The sequence below is a fragment of the Ammospiza caudacuta genome, chromosome 1 (assembly GCF_027887145.1).
Source record: "Ammospiza caudacuta isolate bAmmCau1 chromosome 1, bAmmCau1.pri, whole genome shotgun sequence".
Lineage (NCBI taxonomy): Eukaryota > Metazoa > Chordata > Aves > Passeriformes > Passerellidae > Ammospiza > Ammospiza caudacuta.
In genome coordinates this window covers 111,537,531-111,559,642 of record NC_080593.1, presented here as the reverse complement: position 1 = coordinate 111,559,642, position 22,112 = coordinate 111,537,531, and the positions used below count along the sequence as shown (strand labels likewise).

Genomic DNA, 22,112 nt, shown 5'->3' with positions numbered 1-22,112 from the left:
GAAAGACTGTGAGGTGGTTGATTTCTCAGTTAGAGTCCCTTCCCTCTTAGATGTCCACACAGCTGCTCCATTCTCCCTGTTTTGTCCAGCTCCCTTCAGTCCCATGGGTAGATTCATGAGACTAAGAACAGTTTTCCCCAAAGCTCTGAGAGAAACAAAGGTCACAGTAAAGGTCTGCAGTGTTTTATTGCAGTCACCTTTCTTTCTGAAGGCCAAATACTGCCCTTCTTTCTAAGTCAAGCCTCCTTTTAGCTTTCCTGTGAGTTATGGACGGTAGTTTGGGTTGTTTGGGCCCAATCCTGTATCAGTGGGAATGTTGCCATCAATTTCAGTAGGAGCCAGGATTAAGCCATTAGTTTTCAAGGTTTAATTATCATAATAATTATGGGAGTCTTATTACATACCTTATATGCATGGTAACAGCAGAAAAGCTTAAAGCAGAATTTCTTCCTCTGCTGATTCTGTTTTTGTCAATATTGTGGATAAATAAACACAAATTTTTGCAAAAGTGAAAATATAATGGAAAAAAATATGCATGTGTGCTGCCTGCAGACAGTTTTTCCTATAAATGCTGGAGCTCTTCAGACTGACCAATAGAAGATGTTGAGGGTGCAACCAGCAGCTTGGACCTAACTGGAAACCATAATAGAGCACTGTATTACTTAAAACTTGAAGCCCTCACAGGGTCCCAAAAAACATCTAAGAAAGGCAGCAATTTCTCATGAGAGACAAAACTCTTTATTTACTACAAACATCTACAAAATCAAGAAGAGTTCTGTGGTTTTGAGAGAGATTAAAATAGTAAAATGTCTAAGACTAAAGAGTGAGATAATGATGATATGGTGTCTCAAAAGATAGCAAAAACAGACTTCATTCTTTCATCATACTGTAGGAATCTCTAGGTAGTATAAAAATCTTTTGCAGTGAGATTAGTTCCCAGTTAATATAAATTGAATCAGTAACAAATAACCTTAATTAATGAACTTTCACTGTATCTGGCTGCCTAATTTGAGAACTGCTTCACTTACATGACTTGTAAGAGCACAGACTATGAAAAAGATATTCGACCTTCACTAGAAACTAAAAACATACCTTATTTATTCATCATTGCCTAGGCAAAAACTTCAGTAAGAAGCTGAAATGAGCCCACTTGATCTTTAAGAAAATGTGTTCTAAATAGCAAAGCTGTGCGTATTTCTTCTTATTATTATTTGCATATGCTATACTGCACAACTGCATTCTGAGAAAAATAAAAGATAATAAAACAAATGAAATGAGAGATATATCACCCAAAATAATCCAAGTGTGAGATAGGCTGCCTCTCTTTTTTTTTTTTTTTTTTTTTTTGGCATTGGCAAAAGAGCACAAAGTAAGAGCTGGCCCTGAGTCATATTGATTTCCCACTGCACTGGTTTCCTAAGTGCTCTGTTGATCCGTGTCAAGCAATAAGTTCCCTGCCTGTACATGCACATCACCTCCCCATTTGTCCTCACCTAGATTTAAGGTGCCCATATGATGAGCTGAACAAGGACATCATTTTTCCTACTGGTGCCACTGGGCCAAAACTACTCCATGTGGTATAGTAACTAATGCTGTATAAGTTTGCATTTTCCATATAATATCACAAGTGGGTATATAATATCATTAAAGTGGGTATGGCACACTGCAGTAATATCTGTGCCATGTAATCCTTGTTTTCGCATTTTACCATTTGCAGTGGAAAAAGTAAATATTAAGAAATAGATGTTTGCATCTGTAGCTGATTCATAGTAATCATAATACCTCTCCCCCCACCTAAAAAAGGGATATTGCAAACCTAATGCCACAGTTTTGATCTTTGTTAACAAAGGGCTTCCTGATTAGATGAATAGAAGATGTGTGATTGTGCTGCTAATGACATTGTACAGGAAATTAAGCGTATACATTTGGAAAAGGCATTAAATCAGCAGGACCTTAATTTAAAAACTTAAAACTGTATGGAAATGCAGCTTGTTCATTGCTGTGTAATAGAAAGCTGCTGAACATACTGACTCTTCTTGTGGAAACATTACCAGCGGAACAAAGCATGGCTGAGTTTTTTTTAATGTTTTCTAGCATACTAGGATTTCTAGCATCTGCTTATTTCCAGGGAAATATCATGCAACTTCCCTTTTACAAGTTATTTTTAGATCAGCATGTATGGTACTTGGGCAGGTGAGGGGGCACTGAGGGACCAGAATTCCTGATTTTTTCCTTAATTTATTTGCAACATTGAATTGCATAAGTTTACTAATAAGTGGCGTTGTCTGCCGCTAAAGTCAGTGTTCATACATGCCTGGGGTGACATTCTCATATTATTTCGTACAGATGGTGAAGAGGAAATATTTTATAAAATCAGTGTCCTGAGCTGACAAGGAATTCTTGCTTTGTTTGCAGTTATGCCATACAATAGTGCCCATCACTGCGTTGTGGAAGTGGAAAACTTCTTGTTCGTGCTGGGAGGAGAAGACCAGTGGAACCCTAATGGTATGTACAGAATACTAAAAGGCAAAGGGAGCATCTGCCTTCCTGTGCCTCCCTGGCTGTCAGGTCAGCTGGTGTAGTGATTAGCAAGGGATTTTGAGGACCTTCAGCCTAATTGTTGAACCTAGTAAAGGCTACTCTTTGGTATTGATGTAATAAATATTTGGTACTTTAGCATTAGCATCTCTGTCATTCATCAGCTCCCACATCCCTTGAGAAATGCCACAGGCAGCAGAACAGACTCTTTCAAGTGCATGCACCAGGCAGCAGCTGTTAAGAATTTTAACCTTCATTTCCAGTCTCCTTCCAGTCATAATATAATAATGCAATTGCAGTAGATGAATGCTTCTTTTCTGTTGTCAAACAAGATACTCGCAGCTCAAGTTGTTAATGTGTTAATTATCTAGACTTTGAGATTCTTAAACTGATCCTTTTTTCAGTCTTGTGCAAGAGCTTCTCATATAGATTATCTGCTGCTACCTTCTTTCATTTGATTACTTCATAAATTTACCGCAAAGAGAAATTAAACAATTTAACAGGCTTCTGAGCAAAGCAAAAGGAGAATACCATGCCTTGCAAAATTCACAGAATTGTCAAGACACTGTTAAAAAGCTTGCACATGAAGAAAGAGTTGTAGTTGTAGCAGTCTGTGTAACAGAGATAATTATGACTGAGAAACCATAAAACAGCTTGCAGGTACACATTTTTACTTTAAAACACCAGAGGATCCAGCTGAAATTACATATACTGCATATATTTTATTGTGAATGCCCCATTTCAGCATCTGCACCAAACCAAATTATAGAAAATTGTTACATCTGTTCACTCCCTAAAACCTGAGACAAACAATCCAGGCCACCATATAAGCATGTTTCTGGTGTAGTTAAGAATATCACTATATGTCCTAGGAGAAGGGCCCCTCAGTTCTGTTGTTGAATATTGCTGAATGTCTTTAATTAGAAGCAGGAGACAGCACAGCATCACTAATGACAATTTCTTTTAGAATCGTTGGCCACATCCATCCAGTGAGGACCCCTGTTGTATTTGGTGGTAGGCATATGGACAGGCAGACCTTGTTCCAGACAGTTTATAATTAAATGGCCATGTCACATGAAGGGTAAAAGAAAAGAAGTGTAATTACCCACATTTTGAAGATGTGGAAACTGACTTGCAAGGTGATGGAGAGATGGTAGAAGGGGTGCATATCTTGCATTGGAGATAGGAGTCAAACACAGTTGTTTGTGAGATGAATAGTACCCAAGGCCTGAGATTGCCTAGATCTGGGTCAACTGGGCTGAAGATGTTGATGAAGACATCTTCCAATTTCCCTGACCTGTGAGTACCAGTGCTGGGATTTTTTCCATAGAGAAGATAGCCATAACAAAGGTATGAGCATTGCTGTACTGATCTCTTTATCAAATGGATCTTGTCACTGAAAGTGAACCTGAAATCATAAACTACATCCTGTGCTGGGCATATTCTTTCTTGTAACCATTTTGCTCTAAATGTGCAGCTACATGGGGGCAGCTCACACATGCCCACTTGAATTTATGTAAAGGCCCTTGTGTGCTATCCTCAGAGCAGAGGAGGGACTTCAGATGGACCTACTTGGATTCATCTTGCCAAGGCTTTACAAAGCTTCTGCTTCAAATTAGACTGTTCCAGGTGTTTTTTCCAATGTAAAGAGTTATATTAGAGATGGTGGCAACGGTAAGGCATTGCTTTAGCCATCAGACCATCTGGTTCTTGAGAAACTGTGGGGACCCCAAGGAGTGCTCATGCCTCCTTCATGCTCCACTGACTTCCTGACAACCCACAAAGTATGGGAGACATTTTTTCTCACATTTTTGCATCCTGCAGTAGCTATGCCTTTCCAGTCACAAGGGGTTCTTGCATGAGTAAACACTGATGAAAGCAGGGTGCACAACACAGGCATGGATTTAAGACCAACCTTCATAACCTTTAGAGCCGTCACCTTCTAGCATGGCTGCAGAGCAGAGAACAGTATCTGACTCCTTTTGTGCCATCATCCTGATTTGCTAATCCTGATTTTTGTTCGCTCGTCCCAAGTTCTGTTCTGACAGAATGGATGCATCCTAAGATGTGCAATCTCCTGGCTGATGAGCAAAGCAAAGCACAGAGTTCTCTTTCAAACTAAACTCCAGACTTAACCAGTTACATCAGGCAGATTAAGTGGGTCACCAAGTCCTTTTCCTGCAGTCACAGGCATCATACAATCCCATTTTGTAAATTTTCTTAGCTACATTTGAAAAGCAGTTGGATTCCCAGCCCCCACTACTTCTCTTGGAAAGCTGTTACAGAATCCAATTGCTCTAAATGACTAGGAGCCTTATTCTGATACCCAACAAAATGTATTCTTTGACTGTCTAAATCACCTTGTTCTCATGCCAAGGCTGGCCTTTAGTTTAACAGTTTTTCCTCTCCTGGAGATTTGTTCCTCTAAAGTATTACAGGCAGCACTCCTATCCCCTTTCAGCTTTTGTATTTCGAGGTGCAACAGGCCAAGTTCTTTGTCTCCTACCATAAGGTAAACTTTCTGTTCTTCCTGTTGCCATAGTAGCTCTTCTCTGTGACTGTTCTAATTTGATTTCATCTCCCTTCCTATGAAGGACCCAGATTTGTATCCTGCACTCCCAGTTTAGGCTCACTAAACCCTTCTTCTACCCTGCACTTTACAGTCTTCTACATACATGGTGTTTGTAGTGAGTATGTGTATGACACGTTAGGCAGCCAAACTATAGATCTGTATGACAACAATGAACAAGCTGCTGTATAACTAATGAGCACTGAAGTCCCAGTAACTCTGAAGGATGTAGTTTAATACAACAGCCTTAAAACCTAAAAAAAAAAATAAATAGAATTTTAAACTTAGGATCAATATATTATTTTGAATTCCTGCTTTTTGGAATACAAAGAGATTAGTAAATGTCTTAGACAATGAAACCTAGAACCTGTTCAAGCTTGCTGTTACTGTTTTGCTGTTTATTGAATCTATAGCTCTCGATGCCTCTTTTTCTAAATTGTCCGTGTAAACTAAAGGAATCCAGATAAGGACCAAAAGCAAAGCCTCACTTGACTAAGCCCAGTGGCAGAAGGACCAGTTGCCCTTACAGTAGGGGAATCTCACCCTGTGTCTTGAGGTGGTGCTGAGATGGTCTTATCTTTGAATGGCACTCAGCATGGTCCTCGTTAGGCACCATGCTGGTTTTGAAGAGAAATGCTGCATTATTCATCAGTCTTCTGCTTTACCCTCCTCATATAGAACATGCTTATAACATGGCTGGGAAATCAGTTTACTTCCAAAGAGGTCAGTGTGGTTTCTTTCTCTGTTTTCTTGTAGAACATGAACTTAAATTATTACAACTATAAATTCTAGCTGTATTGTTATTCTTCTCTACTGTCTTGATGGTGTATTTACACATGCTGAAGTAAGTGTGGAATGAAGCACGCAAAGCGAGCCAATCCTGCAGAGGCTTGTCTGATGCAAAAATATTCACCTTGTAGAATGCCCAGTGACCATTTATAGAACTGTGACATACACAGTTAGGTTATTCTGCTGGCCTGTGAAGCCTCTAATTCAATTTTTTAGTCACACATACATAAACAAAGGTTTCTGTTTTCAAAATGCTCATCTATTGAAGTCTCAGGTGTTACAGGAAATTGCCATGCACTCTCTTGCTTCAGTTTTCTTGCTTTGGTGTCAATCTGCATGTAAAATAAGGTGAAATCTTAATATCGTGAAGACATGAACACAGTTCTTGGGCTTGACAGCAGGGAGAAGCTAGTTAGCTGGTGTATGTTGCTCATGCTTCATATTTTAGCTAACAGAGTTGGAATAAAACTCTTAAGAGTGTATTCCCCCTTCAATGCACATCTGTAATTCCTTCTAACTTACACTGAAAGTACATGGTAGAATAAACTATCTAGTGCAAACACTGCATGCCCCATGCTGATGGCTTATGCAGCTTCTGGTTATTTACACAATGGGTTTTTGCCACGTTCCACACAGAGAGAATGTTAGGAGAAAGAAAATAATGTGTTCTCTCTTTAATTTTTTTACCTGACAAAATTCTAGTCATAAAAATACTGTGGGGATGCCCTCTTTGGGCAGTAATTTTGTTTAGTGCTGTGATTTATTGTGGCTGTGAAAATACCACAGCTTGTGTAAGTAAATTTAAATACACATTTTCAAGATCTTATTACAAAGACCAAGAATAATCGCTATCTGCTTTTACTGCTAGTGACTGCTAATTCAAGCCTTGCAGTGCCCCATTTGTTGAATTATTACTGTACACACAGTGTAATCATACATTGTTGTAAAAGGGGGAACCCTTCATAAAAGGTGTCAACTTGTGAAGTATATGTTATATATATTACAATCATGATGTTAAATACATGAAACAAACAGCTGAGTGTCAAAATAATCTATCTTTACAGGGAAACACAGTACAAACTTTGTTAGCCGATACGATCCCAGGTTTAACAGCTGGATACAACTTCCACCCATGCAAGAGAGGTAAAAACCTGCTATGTGTTTTTCAATTTCTGTTTTCTCATCCTAGGGGCAGCTGAGGTTTGGCTTAGTTCTGGGAATAAGGAGGCCTGTAGAAGCATTGAAAGCACAGACAAAACTGCAGCATGCAGTTGTGTCCCATTTGCTTCTAATTTTTAAAACTTTCCAAATTTGGAACTCCAGTTGCCAAGTCCTGCAGTGCTAACTCATGCAAAAGCCATGGACTTTATGCAATTACTGGTTGCCTGAGTACGGTCTGAAGGATTTTTCTGAAGTCTCCATAGTGTCCTGTCATGTTCCCTGACTGAAGTGTCATGATGAGTTTGGCAGTAAACAAGCAGTAATTATAGCCAGATATCTTAGAGGGAACTGAAACCTTCACATGTTGACTCCATCCTGTTTCACCACACCAGCTATGAAAAGCTCTCCTGAACATGTCTCCACTTGTCAGAGGACTCTCAATCCTAGGTGGTCTTTCAGTGAAGTTGCTGTCAGTAAATGCATATTAGAGTAGCTCATGTTTTAATCTTGCTGTGTACCAGAGCAAAGGTGGATGTGAACTTGAGCAATGACTTGTAAAGATGATGTAAACTGAACTGTGGATCCCAAATGCCACCCTCACAGGAAAAAATTCCATAAACCTGAACAGAATTGTTCATGTTTCGTAAGAAGAATCTCAAAGGCAGAAGATCCAAAATTGCAATGTTATTTGAAGAAAATATTCAGTGTCCTTCCTTCAGTTAAACACCCATCTTCTCATGGATCCCATGTACAAAAGATCTCACAGTGTCCCCCTCAAATGATTTCTTTATTCCACGCCACTATTACAGTTTTTTTTGTTGACTGTCTACACTATTCAGATGTCTGTCAGTCAGAAATATATTGAATTAAATGCAGTGTTGTGATTCAAGGTGTATCTTATGAGATGCTTGGAAATATGACTGTTTTTTCAAATTTCCAGGGGTAAAATGTCAGTCTGAAGAATTTTTGAAGGACCTTTGTTCAAGATTCAGTTTGACTGACCTAAGTCCCTGCTTTGGCAGCACCTAGCCTTCTCCCTCATTCCCACCAGCACTGTGGGATAACCTTCACAGCTGTGATTGTTTACTTTAAAACAGAGGGACACCTTCCCCTCTGGTTCAGCTTCCTAGAGTGAGTCACCATCAGTTTAAGTGTTGGCATGGGGGAGGAAGGAGATGAGCATCAGAGTGGGCATCACCATGCAAGTTATCCTTGCTGAGCTGGGAGACTGACTAGGAGACCAGCTGGTGTTTGTATGGAGCCTGGAGCTCTTCTGTGGAGCCTAATCTGAGTTCTGATCAGGCCCTCTGGGTATCTCCGAGCCAGATTCCTGAGGGGCGTTGGCAGCTGGCTGAGCAGTTGGCTTTATTTGGCTGACAAACTTCAGAAAGCAGAAGTAGGGAGCTGAGGGTCAGAGAAAGGAAGCAGTAGGAATTTTCCCACCTCCACATTGGCCAGCTGTGTTTCCCTGGAAAACCATGCAGCAGGTGGCTGGCCTTGTGCTCTGGTGCTGCCTTCAGCCAAGAGGCCAAAACTCAGCTGTGCCCTGTGCTCCTGCCTGTAGTAAACTGTAATGTATGAACACCACAGCTCCCTACAGAGGGACTGGAATACAATGGTCCACTCATACATAGTTCCTTCTGCAAGGGGCTTTGCTATGACAACCTTAATTGTCACCTCTTTTGTTCAGGATACATAGCTCATGGGCTTGTTTTTCTTTAAAGGCTCCTAAGCATTAGGGCTATTGTTGGAAAAAAGAGATTTTACACTCACTTTCTAAAATGTTTTTGATGGTTTGTTTGCTCAGTCCTAATGACTTCCTCAGAGTTATTGCTGCTTCCAGTGGTATGGACTGGCCCAGTTTGTAGAAGATCATGCAAATAAGAGAGAGCTTTTATGCAGTTTTCTTTCCTAGCTCCTTTAGTGAGATAAAGTTCCCATTAAAGTCAACAGGCTATTTTCCCCCTGCAAGGAGTACAGGGTCATGCCCTGTCTCTGCTGGCATAATGCAGGCACCATTGACAAGACAGACTGTTAAATGGGTTTTTCTGAGTCATTATGGTCCATCAAGTCAAAACCTATTTAGGAATTTTAGTCTGAGAATAATTGGCTGCATAGACTATAATAGCTCCTTTGAAATGACTGCCAGGTAAATGTGGGACTCGTTCACAGGCAGTATATTCTCAAGTCAAAAATCTGTATGAAATATTTGATAAGTAAACTTTTATCTCACATGCCAAAATCCATATCTGATTGATTTTACTGTGTGAGCTATAAAGAAAAGTCTAATTCCATCATGGATTCAATGTTGCCAGTGTATTTTCTTTAAAGCTAAGTTTGGTTCCTTTTCCCTTGAAGAACATCCCAAATATAAACACTTTTGAAAAATACATACTATTTTCAGGAGCTTGTTGTTTAGAGAATCAGCAAATAACTCATAAGCTTTGGAAATACACATCTGCCTGATGATGCCATAACAACAGGAAGGTTTTTGGAGAACAGTTCAGTTAGACTATGCTGGCTACTGAAGGAGCAGTCTTTGTAGGAGCTGTATCTGAGCTTGAGGTGCGAGCCTCAGCTGGACGCCTCAGGCAGAACTGTTGCACCTTGCCAGCTCAACACAGAGCTTTTCAAGGTGTGTGGAGCAAAACAGCATTTGAAACATCTTGCTTTTTCTTATATTCTGAGTTTAAAATTTTTGTTTGAAGACCAGCTAAAAGCATGGCATTGTACCAAGTTCTGAAGAAGCACAAGTGGAAGTGGGAAGTCAGTATACTCTTTGAGGCTGAGAAAAGGCACCGAAAAAGAAATACAAAAATTTCACATTTTATTTTTGTTTTTGACTTTAATAATAGTAATGTCAACCCCTATTAAGATTATTTATGTTTTAAAAAGCAAAGCATGCACTCTATAAATTACTCTGAAATCAGGTCTAGATATTGTGACAATCAGTAGCAGCACTGGTAAATTTAAATCTCAGACTGGTAGATCTGTTTGGTGTTTCAGGGCATAAATTCATCATGTGTGAAAATCATGAGGAAAATCTTCCCTTTTATATGTGTATACTTGAAAGAAGTTGGTTGGGTTGATGGTTGGGTGTGAAGGAAAAGCATTTAGGAGAACAGTGAACATCGAGTACTTTCAAGTCCTGAGGTGAATCACAAAATAATTGTCTTATTGTCCGTATTCATATCCTGAGGTATATTCTAGTTACCTGATTAGAATGGATAGTGTCTTGCATTGTCATGCAAAGATTGCTGTATTACAGTTTAATCTGAATCATATTTTACAGCAGTTTAAAAGTCATCATTTGACAGCATGCCTTTGCATGCTGTAACAGCATGCCCTTACACACTGCATCATTGTAAACTAAAAAAAGCCAAAAAGCTTAAAATATTTGTGACAGAAGCTACTGAGTGAATGTTCACATCCAAGCAGAAGAGTGAAGTATGCTGATGCTTTCATTTTTGCTCCTTATAGTGACACTGTGTGGATGAAACCAGGAGTACATGTACAGAATATTGTCAGTGAAACCCTAGTTAAGAGAATAATGCATGCAAGTTGTCTCTACCTCTGTTTATTAAACCTGACCAAAAAAAAGGCAAAACATGCTGAGAGTAGTTTGTTAATGGGTTCAGCAGAGAAGGTCAGAGGAGTGGATGTGGGAGCGCTGACAACAGGCACCCTCTGGTTTTGTGCTTTGTGGTTGCTGGACACAGGAGGGTTGAAAAATGGGTACCTGACTATGCAGGCACTCTCATATCTAATAGGAGGTGACCTCTGCAGCTTTTCCTACTTTTGGGCAACTGTATGCTGTGTTGCCTCTGGCCCATCACATATTCTCAGAAAGCTTATACACACTTGATTGCCTGTAACACCTATAGCCTCTGTCAAATTAGAGTGAAATCCGTCAGCAAGGGTTTTTTTTAAGACACAACAGTAGTCAGACATGGGCACATGTACAGTGTAATCAAATTAGCTTTGTTTCCATAGAATATCAGGCTAAAAACATAGATGCACAATTTGCTGCCCGACCATGCAGAGCAGAATATGCCATCAGCTTCTATCTGCCCACTGACAGATAAATTAAATAGTCTTTTTTAATTCATCAGTTGATCTGGAGACACTTGCCAGTATTCCTGTCCTGCTATTTCCACCGAGTTTTTTTTCAGAAGTCTTCCCTATGGTGGAGCTCCCAGCCCCACTCAGAAAGGGGTTCTGTCCCACACTATCCAAGTTGCCCATGTGCAAGCAGGGTGAAAGCAAAGAAGTGAACAGGAGATGTCCAGTGACCCTGGCTGGTGAGGAGCCCTGTCAGGTGTGCACCAAATCCAAAAAAGTAAGGCCAGAAACTGGCAGTGATGCATCAAATCTGTTCCCTGGATGCCCAGCCAGCCCTGCTGTTTCCATGGCTGTATCCCTTGGTGTCTGCCTGACTTCTCTTCCAACTTATAAACCACCAGCCAGTCTCAGACTTTTAACTAAGAGGAAAAAATTCTCCAAAAGGTTAAAGGATGCTACAAATTTTGTGAAAATAATTAGCTGTGCAAAAGAGCAAGATCTTATTCCTGCATTCACTGAAGAAAAGGCTCCTGAACAGGCCCGGCTAGATGCCAGGTTAGGGACAGGGCACACCAGACTTTGCCAGCTCACCTGGTCACAGGATGGCTGTCAGGAAGCCTGGGAAGGAGTTGGACATGGAAGCTGTTCACTGATGATGCTGTGGGTGCCACTGCTCATCCAAATGCTTTGCAGAGGTCTGCAGGTTCAAGTCCTTGATGGTGCAGCTGACCATCAAGGCGCCAAGATTTAGTGCATGATTCAGGAGTGAAATCTGCAGCTGCTCTCAGATTCAAATTAAGGCATCTGGGCAGGAACCAGTGTGCATTGAATCAGCCACAGAGGAAGTTTTGGCAAGCTACAGCCACACTCCAGAGTGCCTGCTTTGCAGGAGCTGTCAGAGCTACACTTTGCTGTGCCTGGCCTGCCTGCTCATTTCTGGGCTCCCATGTGATTCTGGTTTCACCCAGGAGAAAACTTTATGTTGGGGACTGACAACTCTTCTCCTTCAATATTTTGTTCAGCTCTTCATCCAAGCCCAGCTGTGCTCTTTTGCAATTTTCTTTCTCATGTTATTGCAGCTTGAAATGAAAGGTCTCCACTCAAGCAAACCTTCCTGTTGCTGAATGATCCAGGGAGCTTTCCCCGGAGTGGATTACACTAACCAAGGTCTCTCAAAATCATCTACTGCTCAATTTTTACTTCAGCAACAAACACTCGCCATTGATTTTGGAGGCACGAGGAAGACAAACTAATATAAGCCAGACAGTCCTCGCCAGAAAACTTAATTGTTTTCCTACACACCTGAGCTGCATGTAAAAGCAGACAGGTGGCTAGAACTTTCATCAGGGTTAGTTAGATGGAGACAGACCTCATTTGAGTTAAAGGGTGGAAATGTAGTGTTGTGGCTAGCATGAGGAAAATTGTTCTATTTGCAGTACTGCAGAAGGAAGAAAAAAATGATAATTGAAGAAAAATTTTGATGATGTGGTTCTCTTAGTAAATTGGGAACAATGACCCTTGAAGGACCATAAAGAAAGTGAATGTCAAGATAATTTATTATTGTTACATTATCTACCTCATTTTTCACTTTGTCTTACTGAGTTGTTATATCCCTTACAAGGTAATGCCCCATACATTAATGAGCACCTTTTTATCTTTCACGGGTGTGAAAAAGAAACAAACAGCTTTGAGAAGGGGTATTTTCTGGCAGCTTGATGTGTGCCTAATTGTTTTGACACAAAAAATGAAGTATTTTTTGATGTGGAGTATTGTGTATTTGATTAGCAAAGCAGCCACAGTCTCTAGGATAGCTGTAAGCACATGAAGCTGTGAAGGTTCCTGGAAGCTACTTCTCCCTGATGTAGCATTTGAAGGAGCAGCTCTCTTAGTTCAGGGAGTCAGCTGGAGAGGGGAACGAAATGTTTGACATGGCTAATTGGTTTGTTGTTGGCTTGTTTGTTTTGCTCTGCCCTGTCCTCCAGGAGAGCCAGTTTCTACGCCTGCCGCCTCGACAAGAACTTGTATGTCATCGGTGGAAGAAACGAAACTGGCTACTTGTCCAGCGTGGAGTGCTACAACCTGGAGACAAACGAGTGGCGCTACGTGTCCTCGCTACCCCAGCCCCTGGCAGCCCACGCAGGAGCCGTCCACAATGGCAAGATATATATTTCAGGCCAGTGTCTTGAGTAATTCCTGCTGTATGACAAGAAAACCAGCCCAAAGCCACCATAAAAATATAAACAAACGGCAGAACCCCAAAACCAGAGAGCTAAATTCCTGCTGCAGCACAATGCCTTTATTTCTATTAATGAGCTGATGTGTATTTACTGTGCAGGAGGTGTTCACAATGGAGAATACGTCCCCTGGCTGTACTGCTATGACCCTGTGATGGACGTCTGGGCCCGAAAACAGGACATGAACACAAAACGAGCAATCCACACTCTGGCTGTAATGAATGATCGACTGTATGCAATTGGAGGGAACCATTTGAAAGGTCACATTTTTAATAGCAAAAAAGTATCTCAGTGTCCCACATCTCTGATTAAGAATATTTTTGTTAGACAGTCACTGTTAAATACATTGAAAGCCAAGCAACACAATTTAACAGGACACTTGAGCCAGCAATTTTAAAAACATTTTATGCAAATTATTTTAAAATTATAACAGTACATTAAATATATGAGTAATGAATGCTTTAGATAATAAAAATGGGAGCTTCCATTACTCAAAGGCATGGACAATTTGTCATTACCAAGAATTCAATGAAACAAACAGATTATTCTTTGACCCGAAAGTACCAGCAATATTTTCCTCTGTAAATCATTTTCCAAAATGTGCAGTTAAAGAGAGCTTTATTCAGAGCAACACACAAAACCCAAGCTCCTGATTTAATGAAGAAAAAAAAAAAGCAAACTTCCAGCCATTAAATAATAGGACTAGGCTCTTTAAATCCCTTTTTAGTATTAAATGCAACTTGTTTATTATAATTCTTTTTAGAGGTCTCTTGTTTTCATCTTTTGAAAAGGTCTCCTATTAAAATAACTATTGCTTAGGCATTTGGTAATTTTATCTTAATACCTGTATGTCACTGATGTTAAAGATGCTTCTTAATCCAGCCACTTAGACAAAAAGCACACCTCCTGCTCCTTTCTCCTGTGATAATACTTGATAGTTTATATTCACTTTTTTAATTCTTTCTCCTTTAAAGTTGAAAACCAAAAAAATAAAATACTCCCAACAACAAAAGATAAAATCATAATATAGAAGAAAAAGTCAAAAAATGTGTTAACTGCAAGTTATACCAGGTCATGTCTGACTCCAGTCCGTGGGTCCCCATGACACTGTAAAGCCACATGCTGCTTTTGGAGAGCTGAGTGTCTGTGGAGCATGCCAGGGACAGTCCCAGATGTAAATTTTCCCTGATAAATAGTACTGGTGCATAAACGCCTGCAGGCAGGCTCAGTGCTGCGGTGCCTCCCCTCCCCACCCCAGCTGGGATGGGTGGTTATGGACTGGACCTTATAAGGTGAAGAGGGCAGAAGCTGCTTGCACATGAACAACTGCCAGGTTTCAGTGCTTCCCAGTATTGGCTTTTCCTCCTACAAAAGTAAAACCTGTCACAGCTCTCCTCAAGCTAAAGCACATGCTTTGGTTTGCAGAGGCTTGAATTGCTTCTATTCTGCCTCCTTCTTTTTTTTTTTTTTTTTTTCCCCGTAGTTTCACCTACTTCTAATAAGCCTTGCAGTTTTGCCTCTGCAACTGTGGTCTGAGTGCCTTTGTTATGCTTGAACTGCTCACTGTTGTGAGGGGTATTTAACATCCAGGCTTCTGGAAAGATGTGGCTTTCTGGTAAAAGAACTTTTTTGGAAAAAAATGGTTTCTCCTGTACAGTGAAACAAAAGGAAGAGCTGCAAGGGCAGGGAGGGGACTGAAATGTGGATGAAATGTTACAAATTCTCCACCGGCCGAATAGCAGGGCTCCATGGCAAAGCGCTCCTTTGTGAAGCTGAGCTGTGTAGTAGTGTTAGCTGTGCATTTACCACATCACAGCAGTCATGTGCATACTGCAGTTTGCTACAGAGCTTTTGACAGCTTCTGGGTGCACAGCAGTGGCCTTTTTATGGTGCCTTGAAAACCTTAAAGCAGCAAGTAATTATTTCATATTATTATGAATTATATCCTATTATTTCATACTCATTCCAGACATAAATAATATTCAAGCAAACAGCTCCCTTGTGAAGTGCCAATATCACCAAATACCCTTTTTTACAGAAAATCTTACTTCTCTTTGCTGTCATACCTTGAAGAGAAGACAAATGGGTTAAGAAAAGCACTTCAGCATATTAAGAAAGCCATACTTTTACTGCAGTGCTCTGATAAAGAAGGTAGTTTGAAATAGGGAATTGCCTAAAATTAGAGCAGGAACCAGGACTCTTGTGTTCAATGTCTGTGTTTGGCTCACTTAATTCATATTAACTGATACAGCTTGAGAATCTTGAGCTGAGATCCCTCTGCCCTTTGGTGATCAAACAGCAGCAGTTGCTTGGAGCATTTTTTAACTTACCAGGGAAAGATGGGACCGCCATTTTTGTGGTTACATTTTTTTGTTGCCTTAAAGACTTTAACCCAGCTGTGTGCTTTAGAGTATACCTTAAGTCAGCTGGAAAATTGAAACTGGTCCTGCACATCATGTCCATCATGCTAAGCACTTTGTCCCTCTAGAACCAAGTGGCTTCAGCTGTCTAAGCTCTCCCTGGACTTGTTAGACATTGATTTCTGAGCAAAATTCAATCTGTTCAATTTTGAATAGATTGGATCTGCTGAATTTTGAGAAAGACTGCCAGGACAATCTTTTCCTACATGGTCAAACTTGTATTAGCATTGATAGACAAGGAGGAATTTTGTTTGAATCTGCTTGTGTCACTGATAAGTTATTACTGAGTGTTTCCTGATGTGGTCAGATTTTATATGCACTCATGATTTGTAGAAGATTGTAGAACTAATGGTAAAAACCTTCAACAGATTTATTTGAACTGAAATAACAAAGCATTAATGTTACAGAAGTTGGCTTAAATGTATATGAAAATATTTTCTTTAATATGTTTACAATTATGTTATAATTGTAGTAGTATAATTGTAACTATAATTTAATACGTTTAACAGTAAAATAAGCAGTAAAACAGTATGTCATAACACATGTTCTATTTCCTGAATGCCCTCATCCAGGTTTCTCCCATCTCGACGTAATGCTTGTGGAATGTTACGATCCAAAAGGTGACCAGTGGAATATCCTGCAGACTCCTATTCTGGAGGGTCGCAGTGGCCCTGGCTGTGCAGTCCTTGATGACAGTATTTACCTTGTAGGAGGCTACAGCTGGAGTATGGTGTGTACCTGCTTTCTACAATCACCTTCCTATTCCTTCTGAGTTTTGTGGCCAGTCTATATAGTATGCAGATGGGATTGAGGGAAGAGGGGAATTAGTTTCAGGGGCAGGCTTGGATTGGTTTTCAGCTCATGGAGAACATGGAGTGTTTTTTCACCTTTGTGCTTCTCTATTTAGATAAGTTATTATTGCACCCTGTTCACTGATATGGAGTAATTTAAAAATCAGAAGGAATTTTGAAAAAGTGATTGATGGGACTGTATGCTGGGACTGTATGCTTACAGCTCTGCATATGAGGTGCTTGTAAAGGAGACTGATTTTCAGAGGCTGGGTGCTGAAACAACCAAAACCTCTTGAAGAGCTTCTAAGTTTGAGTGACCCCGAGTCACTTCAAACATCATTAGGGCTGATGTGTGACTTGGATTTTACCAAAGCCACATTTAATATGACATTTTGTTCTACTACCAGGGAGCCTACAAATCATCTACCATTTGCTACAGTCCTGAGAAGGGGACTTGGACAGAGCTGGAAGGTGACGTTGCGGAGCCCCTGGCAGGACCTGCGTGTTCAACTGTGGTATTGCCGGCCTGCGTCCCGTACAACAAGTGATGGGCCAGGAGCACTGACACGAACACTGAGTGCATTTGGGAAAATAATGACGGGTGACGTAAATATTTTATTAGAACAGAGTTCCTGGTAAAACAAAGCTACCATAATTGACCCCTCATTCCATGTTTATGCTTTAGGAGCAAACTAAAAGAAAAGAAAAACCAAGCGTTGTCCCATCTCAGATAGGTGCCGGTGTCTTATGAAGCGAGAAGCTAAAACACACCAAACATTACATGCTGACAGACTGCCGTTTCAGACTGATTTAAACTTTTCCTGCTGCAGAGACACTCCTCACATCAAATTTGACTTAAAAAAAATTGATGGCTAACTGTTCAAATAGAGCCTGAAGAGACAAGATCAGTATTGTGCATTGTATCTACCTGCATGTGATCTGTGTTGAAGTCATGAGGATGTTGTTTTCATGAATGTTTCAGAATTCAGATAGTGAAAAGCTCACACTGCATTGCAGAATTGTCTCCTCCTCTGTAATCCCAACCTACAACTACTTCGTATGCTCTGCAAGCAACACAGCATCAGAAGATTATAAAAGGTAAAGAAATATCATTCAGTTTTTGCACAGCTTGGCAACTAATACACTCTGCCTTCAAAGTCCCCATGTGCAAGTGCAGCAGAAAGCAGACTACAATGAAAGCTATGCTTTACAGAGCACTTCTTGCAATAGCAGCTTAGGGATTAGGATCAAATTTTGCTAATCACACTTGTGTAAAGTCAGAACCATTTCACTGAAATCACATGGAATGACTGGTTCTACATTAGTATAACAGAATTTGGATCCTACAGCTTAAAAGCTGTCTTTGAAAAGTAAGTTATTTCTATGACCACTTAACGAAGCACCAGAAACCTTACTTCCTTTTCACTAACCTGTTAGATATCAGCATCTGTGCAAGTTCTTTCCAAAGACAAGAAGACTGCATTTAATCATAAATTTATTGCTCTGGACTCTAAAATGCTTATGCACATTTTTGGAGAGACTCTGGTAAGTAGTTAAAGTAGTCCTGTGTGGTTGATCTTAAGATGCACTCTGACAGAGTTTTACTATTGATCCAAAGTAATATAAGGCTAGACTTTCCACTGCCTTATAGCCTGTGTAATTATTTACACATTGCAAAGTGAGTTCAGAATGCTCCCACATGGGACCAGCAGCATTTAGGACTTGCTTCATGAAGTCATAGCTGCTTGCACAAATCAGACTGTCTGTGTGTTAAGCTTATGTCTTTCTGTCCTGGCTTTGCAAAAGCAGTGACAAAATCTGAGCCTGATTCTTCACCACCTTGCAGCTAACAGACATAATCATCTGCACCTCATTAAAGTATGTGCATAATTCTTCCACTGTGGTTTACTAGTGCTGCATCCATCACTCTCAGGACCATCCTCTTTACTGGTGTAAACTGACATTGCTCCATCGAAGCCAATGGATGTACTTTATGTCAGATAAATATCTTGCCTTTAATTTGCCTAGTTGTAGCTGGCTGCACCAGATGAAGGCAAAGGACACTGCGATCCTGCATTTTTAGCCCTGCACATATCTTTCACGAGAGGACTTAATGCTAGTGCATTAAACAAGGAGCAGGCAGCTTCTGGAGGTTGGTTTCAGCTGCAGAGGCAATAGATGGGAAAAATACTTCATTATTTGCTTTGCAAAATAGAAAAAGGGTGAATGTACACAGAAATTACACTATATATTGATGCTTGAGAGCAATATAAATAACGGAGAGCAAATATCATGGGACTGGGACTCTCTGGCGTCTGTCCAATTTTATTGCAACTCCCTTGCTTGCAGCAGAATTACACAACTTGTAAAATTGGGGTAATGCAGTAAAGATTGGTACCACACAAATGCAATAATCCAATTGATGAGGTAGCTGCACGCCTGGAAAAAATGTTTAAACAAAATAATTATCTGAAGATGCTAATATTTGAATGTGCCCTTGGGGAGTTCTCCAGTGAGCATCACTAAGGAACTCATAAAGGTGGAGTGTATGTCCTGAAATCTCAATCCATTTCTCCTACATAGTGCAATCTTAGTTGGTTTTGTATTTATTTATATTGTTCAGATCCAAGGGATCCCTTGTAAAATATATTTGTGCAATCATGACTTTTTTTCCTTTCCTGTTGAAAGTATATAAATATAAATATATATAAAAAAGGAAACCATTAAGATACTAAATGAGGAAACCTTGTATGACATTTAAAAGGTCTGCCACTGAACATTGACTGTCACCTATCTCTACTAAAATGTACCATTTTTAAAGGATACTTCTTGTCCTTTTAAATGGTTCCTTTTTTTACCAAGATAATTTAAAGATTTATGAGGACTGTATCTAAATCTTTCTATCTATCAGGAAGGCATGACCAAGGAAACAATGCTAACTAAATAAGTCACACAAAGAATGTAAATTTTGTACAGTACTAGACTGTGTAAATGAAGCTTGCTTGTAGGGGGGAAACTTTAAATAAAACTTTATGTACTAATTCAACTGTCTGCCATATTCCTACTTATAAAGTGTATGTATAAATAATATCTACATTAAATTCTTTGGAACTTTTTTATCATGTAGATGTGTGAACTTCCTTTATTTTCTGGTGTTACATAATGGTCTCATTGTTTTACAAGTGTCATTACTCAGTGCTTGTCAGTGCAGTGACCGCAGTAAAAGGCGGGTCTGTAGTGAGTCGGTCTTCCCCAGAGCCCAGTGCCTGGCCTGGGAAAGCAGCACCTTTTTCCAGCAGGGAAAGCTCCACCCCTGTGCCTGGTCTCACTGGAGATGCCACTGCATGCCTGTGAAATGCTTCCTTTGTTCCTCTGTCCCACAGTAAGTGAAAAGGACCCTGCTTTGTTAAGCCCAGTCTTGCTTTGGGGAATTTAGTGCTTGTGGCAACTTCATACCTCTTCAAAATGTTCCTCCTATAACAATTGACCCTTCTGACTGTGGGTATTTCAGTTCTTGGAGGGAAAGCTTTGGCTTGGGTGTGCTGTAAAGGACAAGAGGTATTGTGAGGCTAAGATAAGGTAAAAGCAGGAGGTTCTCCCAGGAAGCAGAAGCATCATCAATGCCGGTTACTATTCATGCAGTGTTTATTTGTGCCTACAAACCTTGATCAGGGACCATTATCTGCCTATGCAAACCAGAGGGGTGCACTGAGCAAAGTGGCCCCTGTGTTTAAAGCAGGTGTGGGCTGTACTGGATAGCACTAAGATAGCACAATGAATAGAATTGTTCCATTAATGAGTTTATTGCAGCAGAGGAAGGAAGGGAGATTTATGCTTTTCTTTTTTTTAAGTAGTGTGAGAGAAGGATGAAGAGGAGAAACTGGAAACAATGGGCAGAGATAAGATTTAGAAAGGAAAGGAACAAAGTAAACAAAAGGAAAAATCGAAAATGAGACTGTGAAAGGAGAAGGTGGGATGTTTTTGAGAATCAAGGGCACAGAAAAAAAATCAGGATTAATGAGGAAAGCAAAAATGGTTTTTGAGAAGCATATATCAGAACAAGGCTGGAAAAAAACTAGAGGAAAAGCAATACAAAGAGAAGAAGAGAAACATAAGAAAATTCAATAGAAGACAATATGAGATAAATATGAAACTAACTAAAAAAGCCCTTGGGTGATAGTATTCAGCTAATCATTTTCAGTGGTCCTGCTGTTAAGCAGAAGGATAAATCAGCAGAGTACTTAGGTGTTGCAGTGTTCAAGTTTTAATGCACAGACTTCAGCACAACAAAACCTATCAAAGAGCTGCCCAGTGACACCTCTCTGCAGGGCCTGGGCTGTGGCAAACACCCAACCACAGCCAGCCCCTGTGACAAGGGAAGAGAGCTGATGCTGGTGGTGGGAAGCACAAGAGCAGCAGATGAGCCACAATTCCTGGTCCCAGCTGCATTGAGAGCCCTTTCTGTTTCTGATTCTCTGACGAGAGTCCTATTTGGGAGATGGACACATGGATTGTTCCCTATTTCTCTTTCTCTGCTGCCCTTCCTGCCAAACCTTAATCTTCTCCATTTCATCCTCAGCATGACAAACTTGCCTAGGTGCTTTTTGCAGAGTGGGACCTGGAAAACAACAGATTGGTGACTGAGGGTGTTTTCCTGAGCTTGAGCTATGGTCCCATCCACTGGGTGACAAGTGTGAGAACTATGATTTGCTGGTGACTTCCAGCCTGTACCCATGCCCTTAAGAATTCCCAAAGGGGGCATTTGAAAAATATGCTTTTCAATAATTACAGTGCTGTCTTTGAAGGTACTCTGCACCCCCCTCCCAAAAGCTGGCATTGCTTTCTCTCATGCGCCTATCCCTCTTTCTGCTTTTAATACAATGATTTCCTCTGCTAGCTACATCTGTGAGCCAATTTGTGAGAAAAAAAATCCATGCCAAACCTCATTATAAATACTGGTTTCTATTGTATTATAATCACTCATCAATAAAGTACTCTACTTCCCCTGCTTTTAAGGGAGAGGCCATATTTCAGTTTAAATAGAGCTTTCTGGTACAGACAAAGGAGAAAGAAATCCCCAGCAGTGCTAAAAGGCCCAAGGTAAGTGCCAGTGCACACACTCCAGGGCAGTTTTAAGATAAACTTTTAATTTCTGTTATTAGTGCAGCAGTGGAGAGGAGTCAGTGTTTCAGCCTCTTGGGCCCAGTCCAAGGAAGCAGTGACAGCAGCACTGGAGGTCAGGGGGGTTTGCAGGAAGGGAAAGCACACTAATGAATTCTGGAGGGCTTGTAATGCCATAAAAGATTCAGTTAATCTGCAGCATAGATGTAGATCAGCAAAACTGAACCTAAGTCTCTGGACCTTGTCAGATGTATTCTGTGCATGTCAGTGTTCCACACCAATTACAGATTTTAGAAGATGCTCTCATGCAAAACTATGCACCCTAATATATAAGCCAGCTCAGATGTAACTAAAATTAAAATCTGACTGTGGCAAATCTCTGTGATCCTGATATATGAAAATCCAAATAAATGATTTGTTCCCAGAA

At 40.3% G+C, this 22,112-nt stretch overlaps 1 protein-coding gene across 1 annotated transcript in view; it reads left to right on the top strand.

The window, feature by feature from the left end:
• Positions 1-17,112, top strand: part of KLHL14 (kelch like family member 14) — a 56,412-nt gene extending 39,300 nt beyond the window's left edge. Inside the window, exons 3-8 of the mRNA XM_058818412.1 lie at positions 2,416-2,505; positions 6,961-7,039; positions 13,102-13,292; positions 13,455-13,613; positions 16,346-16,503; positions 16,972-17,112. Coding sequence (XP_058674395.1) covers positions 2,416-2,505; positions 6,961-7,039; positions 13,102-13,292; positions 13,455-13,613; positions 16,346-16,503; positions 16,972-17,112 — 818 coding nt within the window. The remainder of the gene's footprint in view (positions 1-2,415; positions 2,506-6,960; positions 7,040-13,101; positions 13,293-13,454; positions 13,614-16,345; positions 16,504-16,971) is intronic.
• Positions 17,113-22,112: the final 5,000 nt, after the last annotated feature.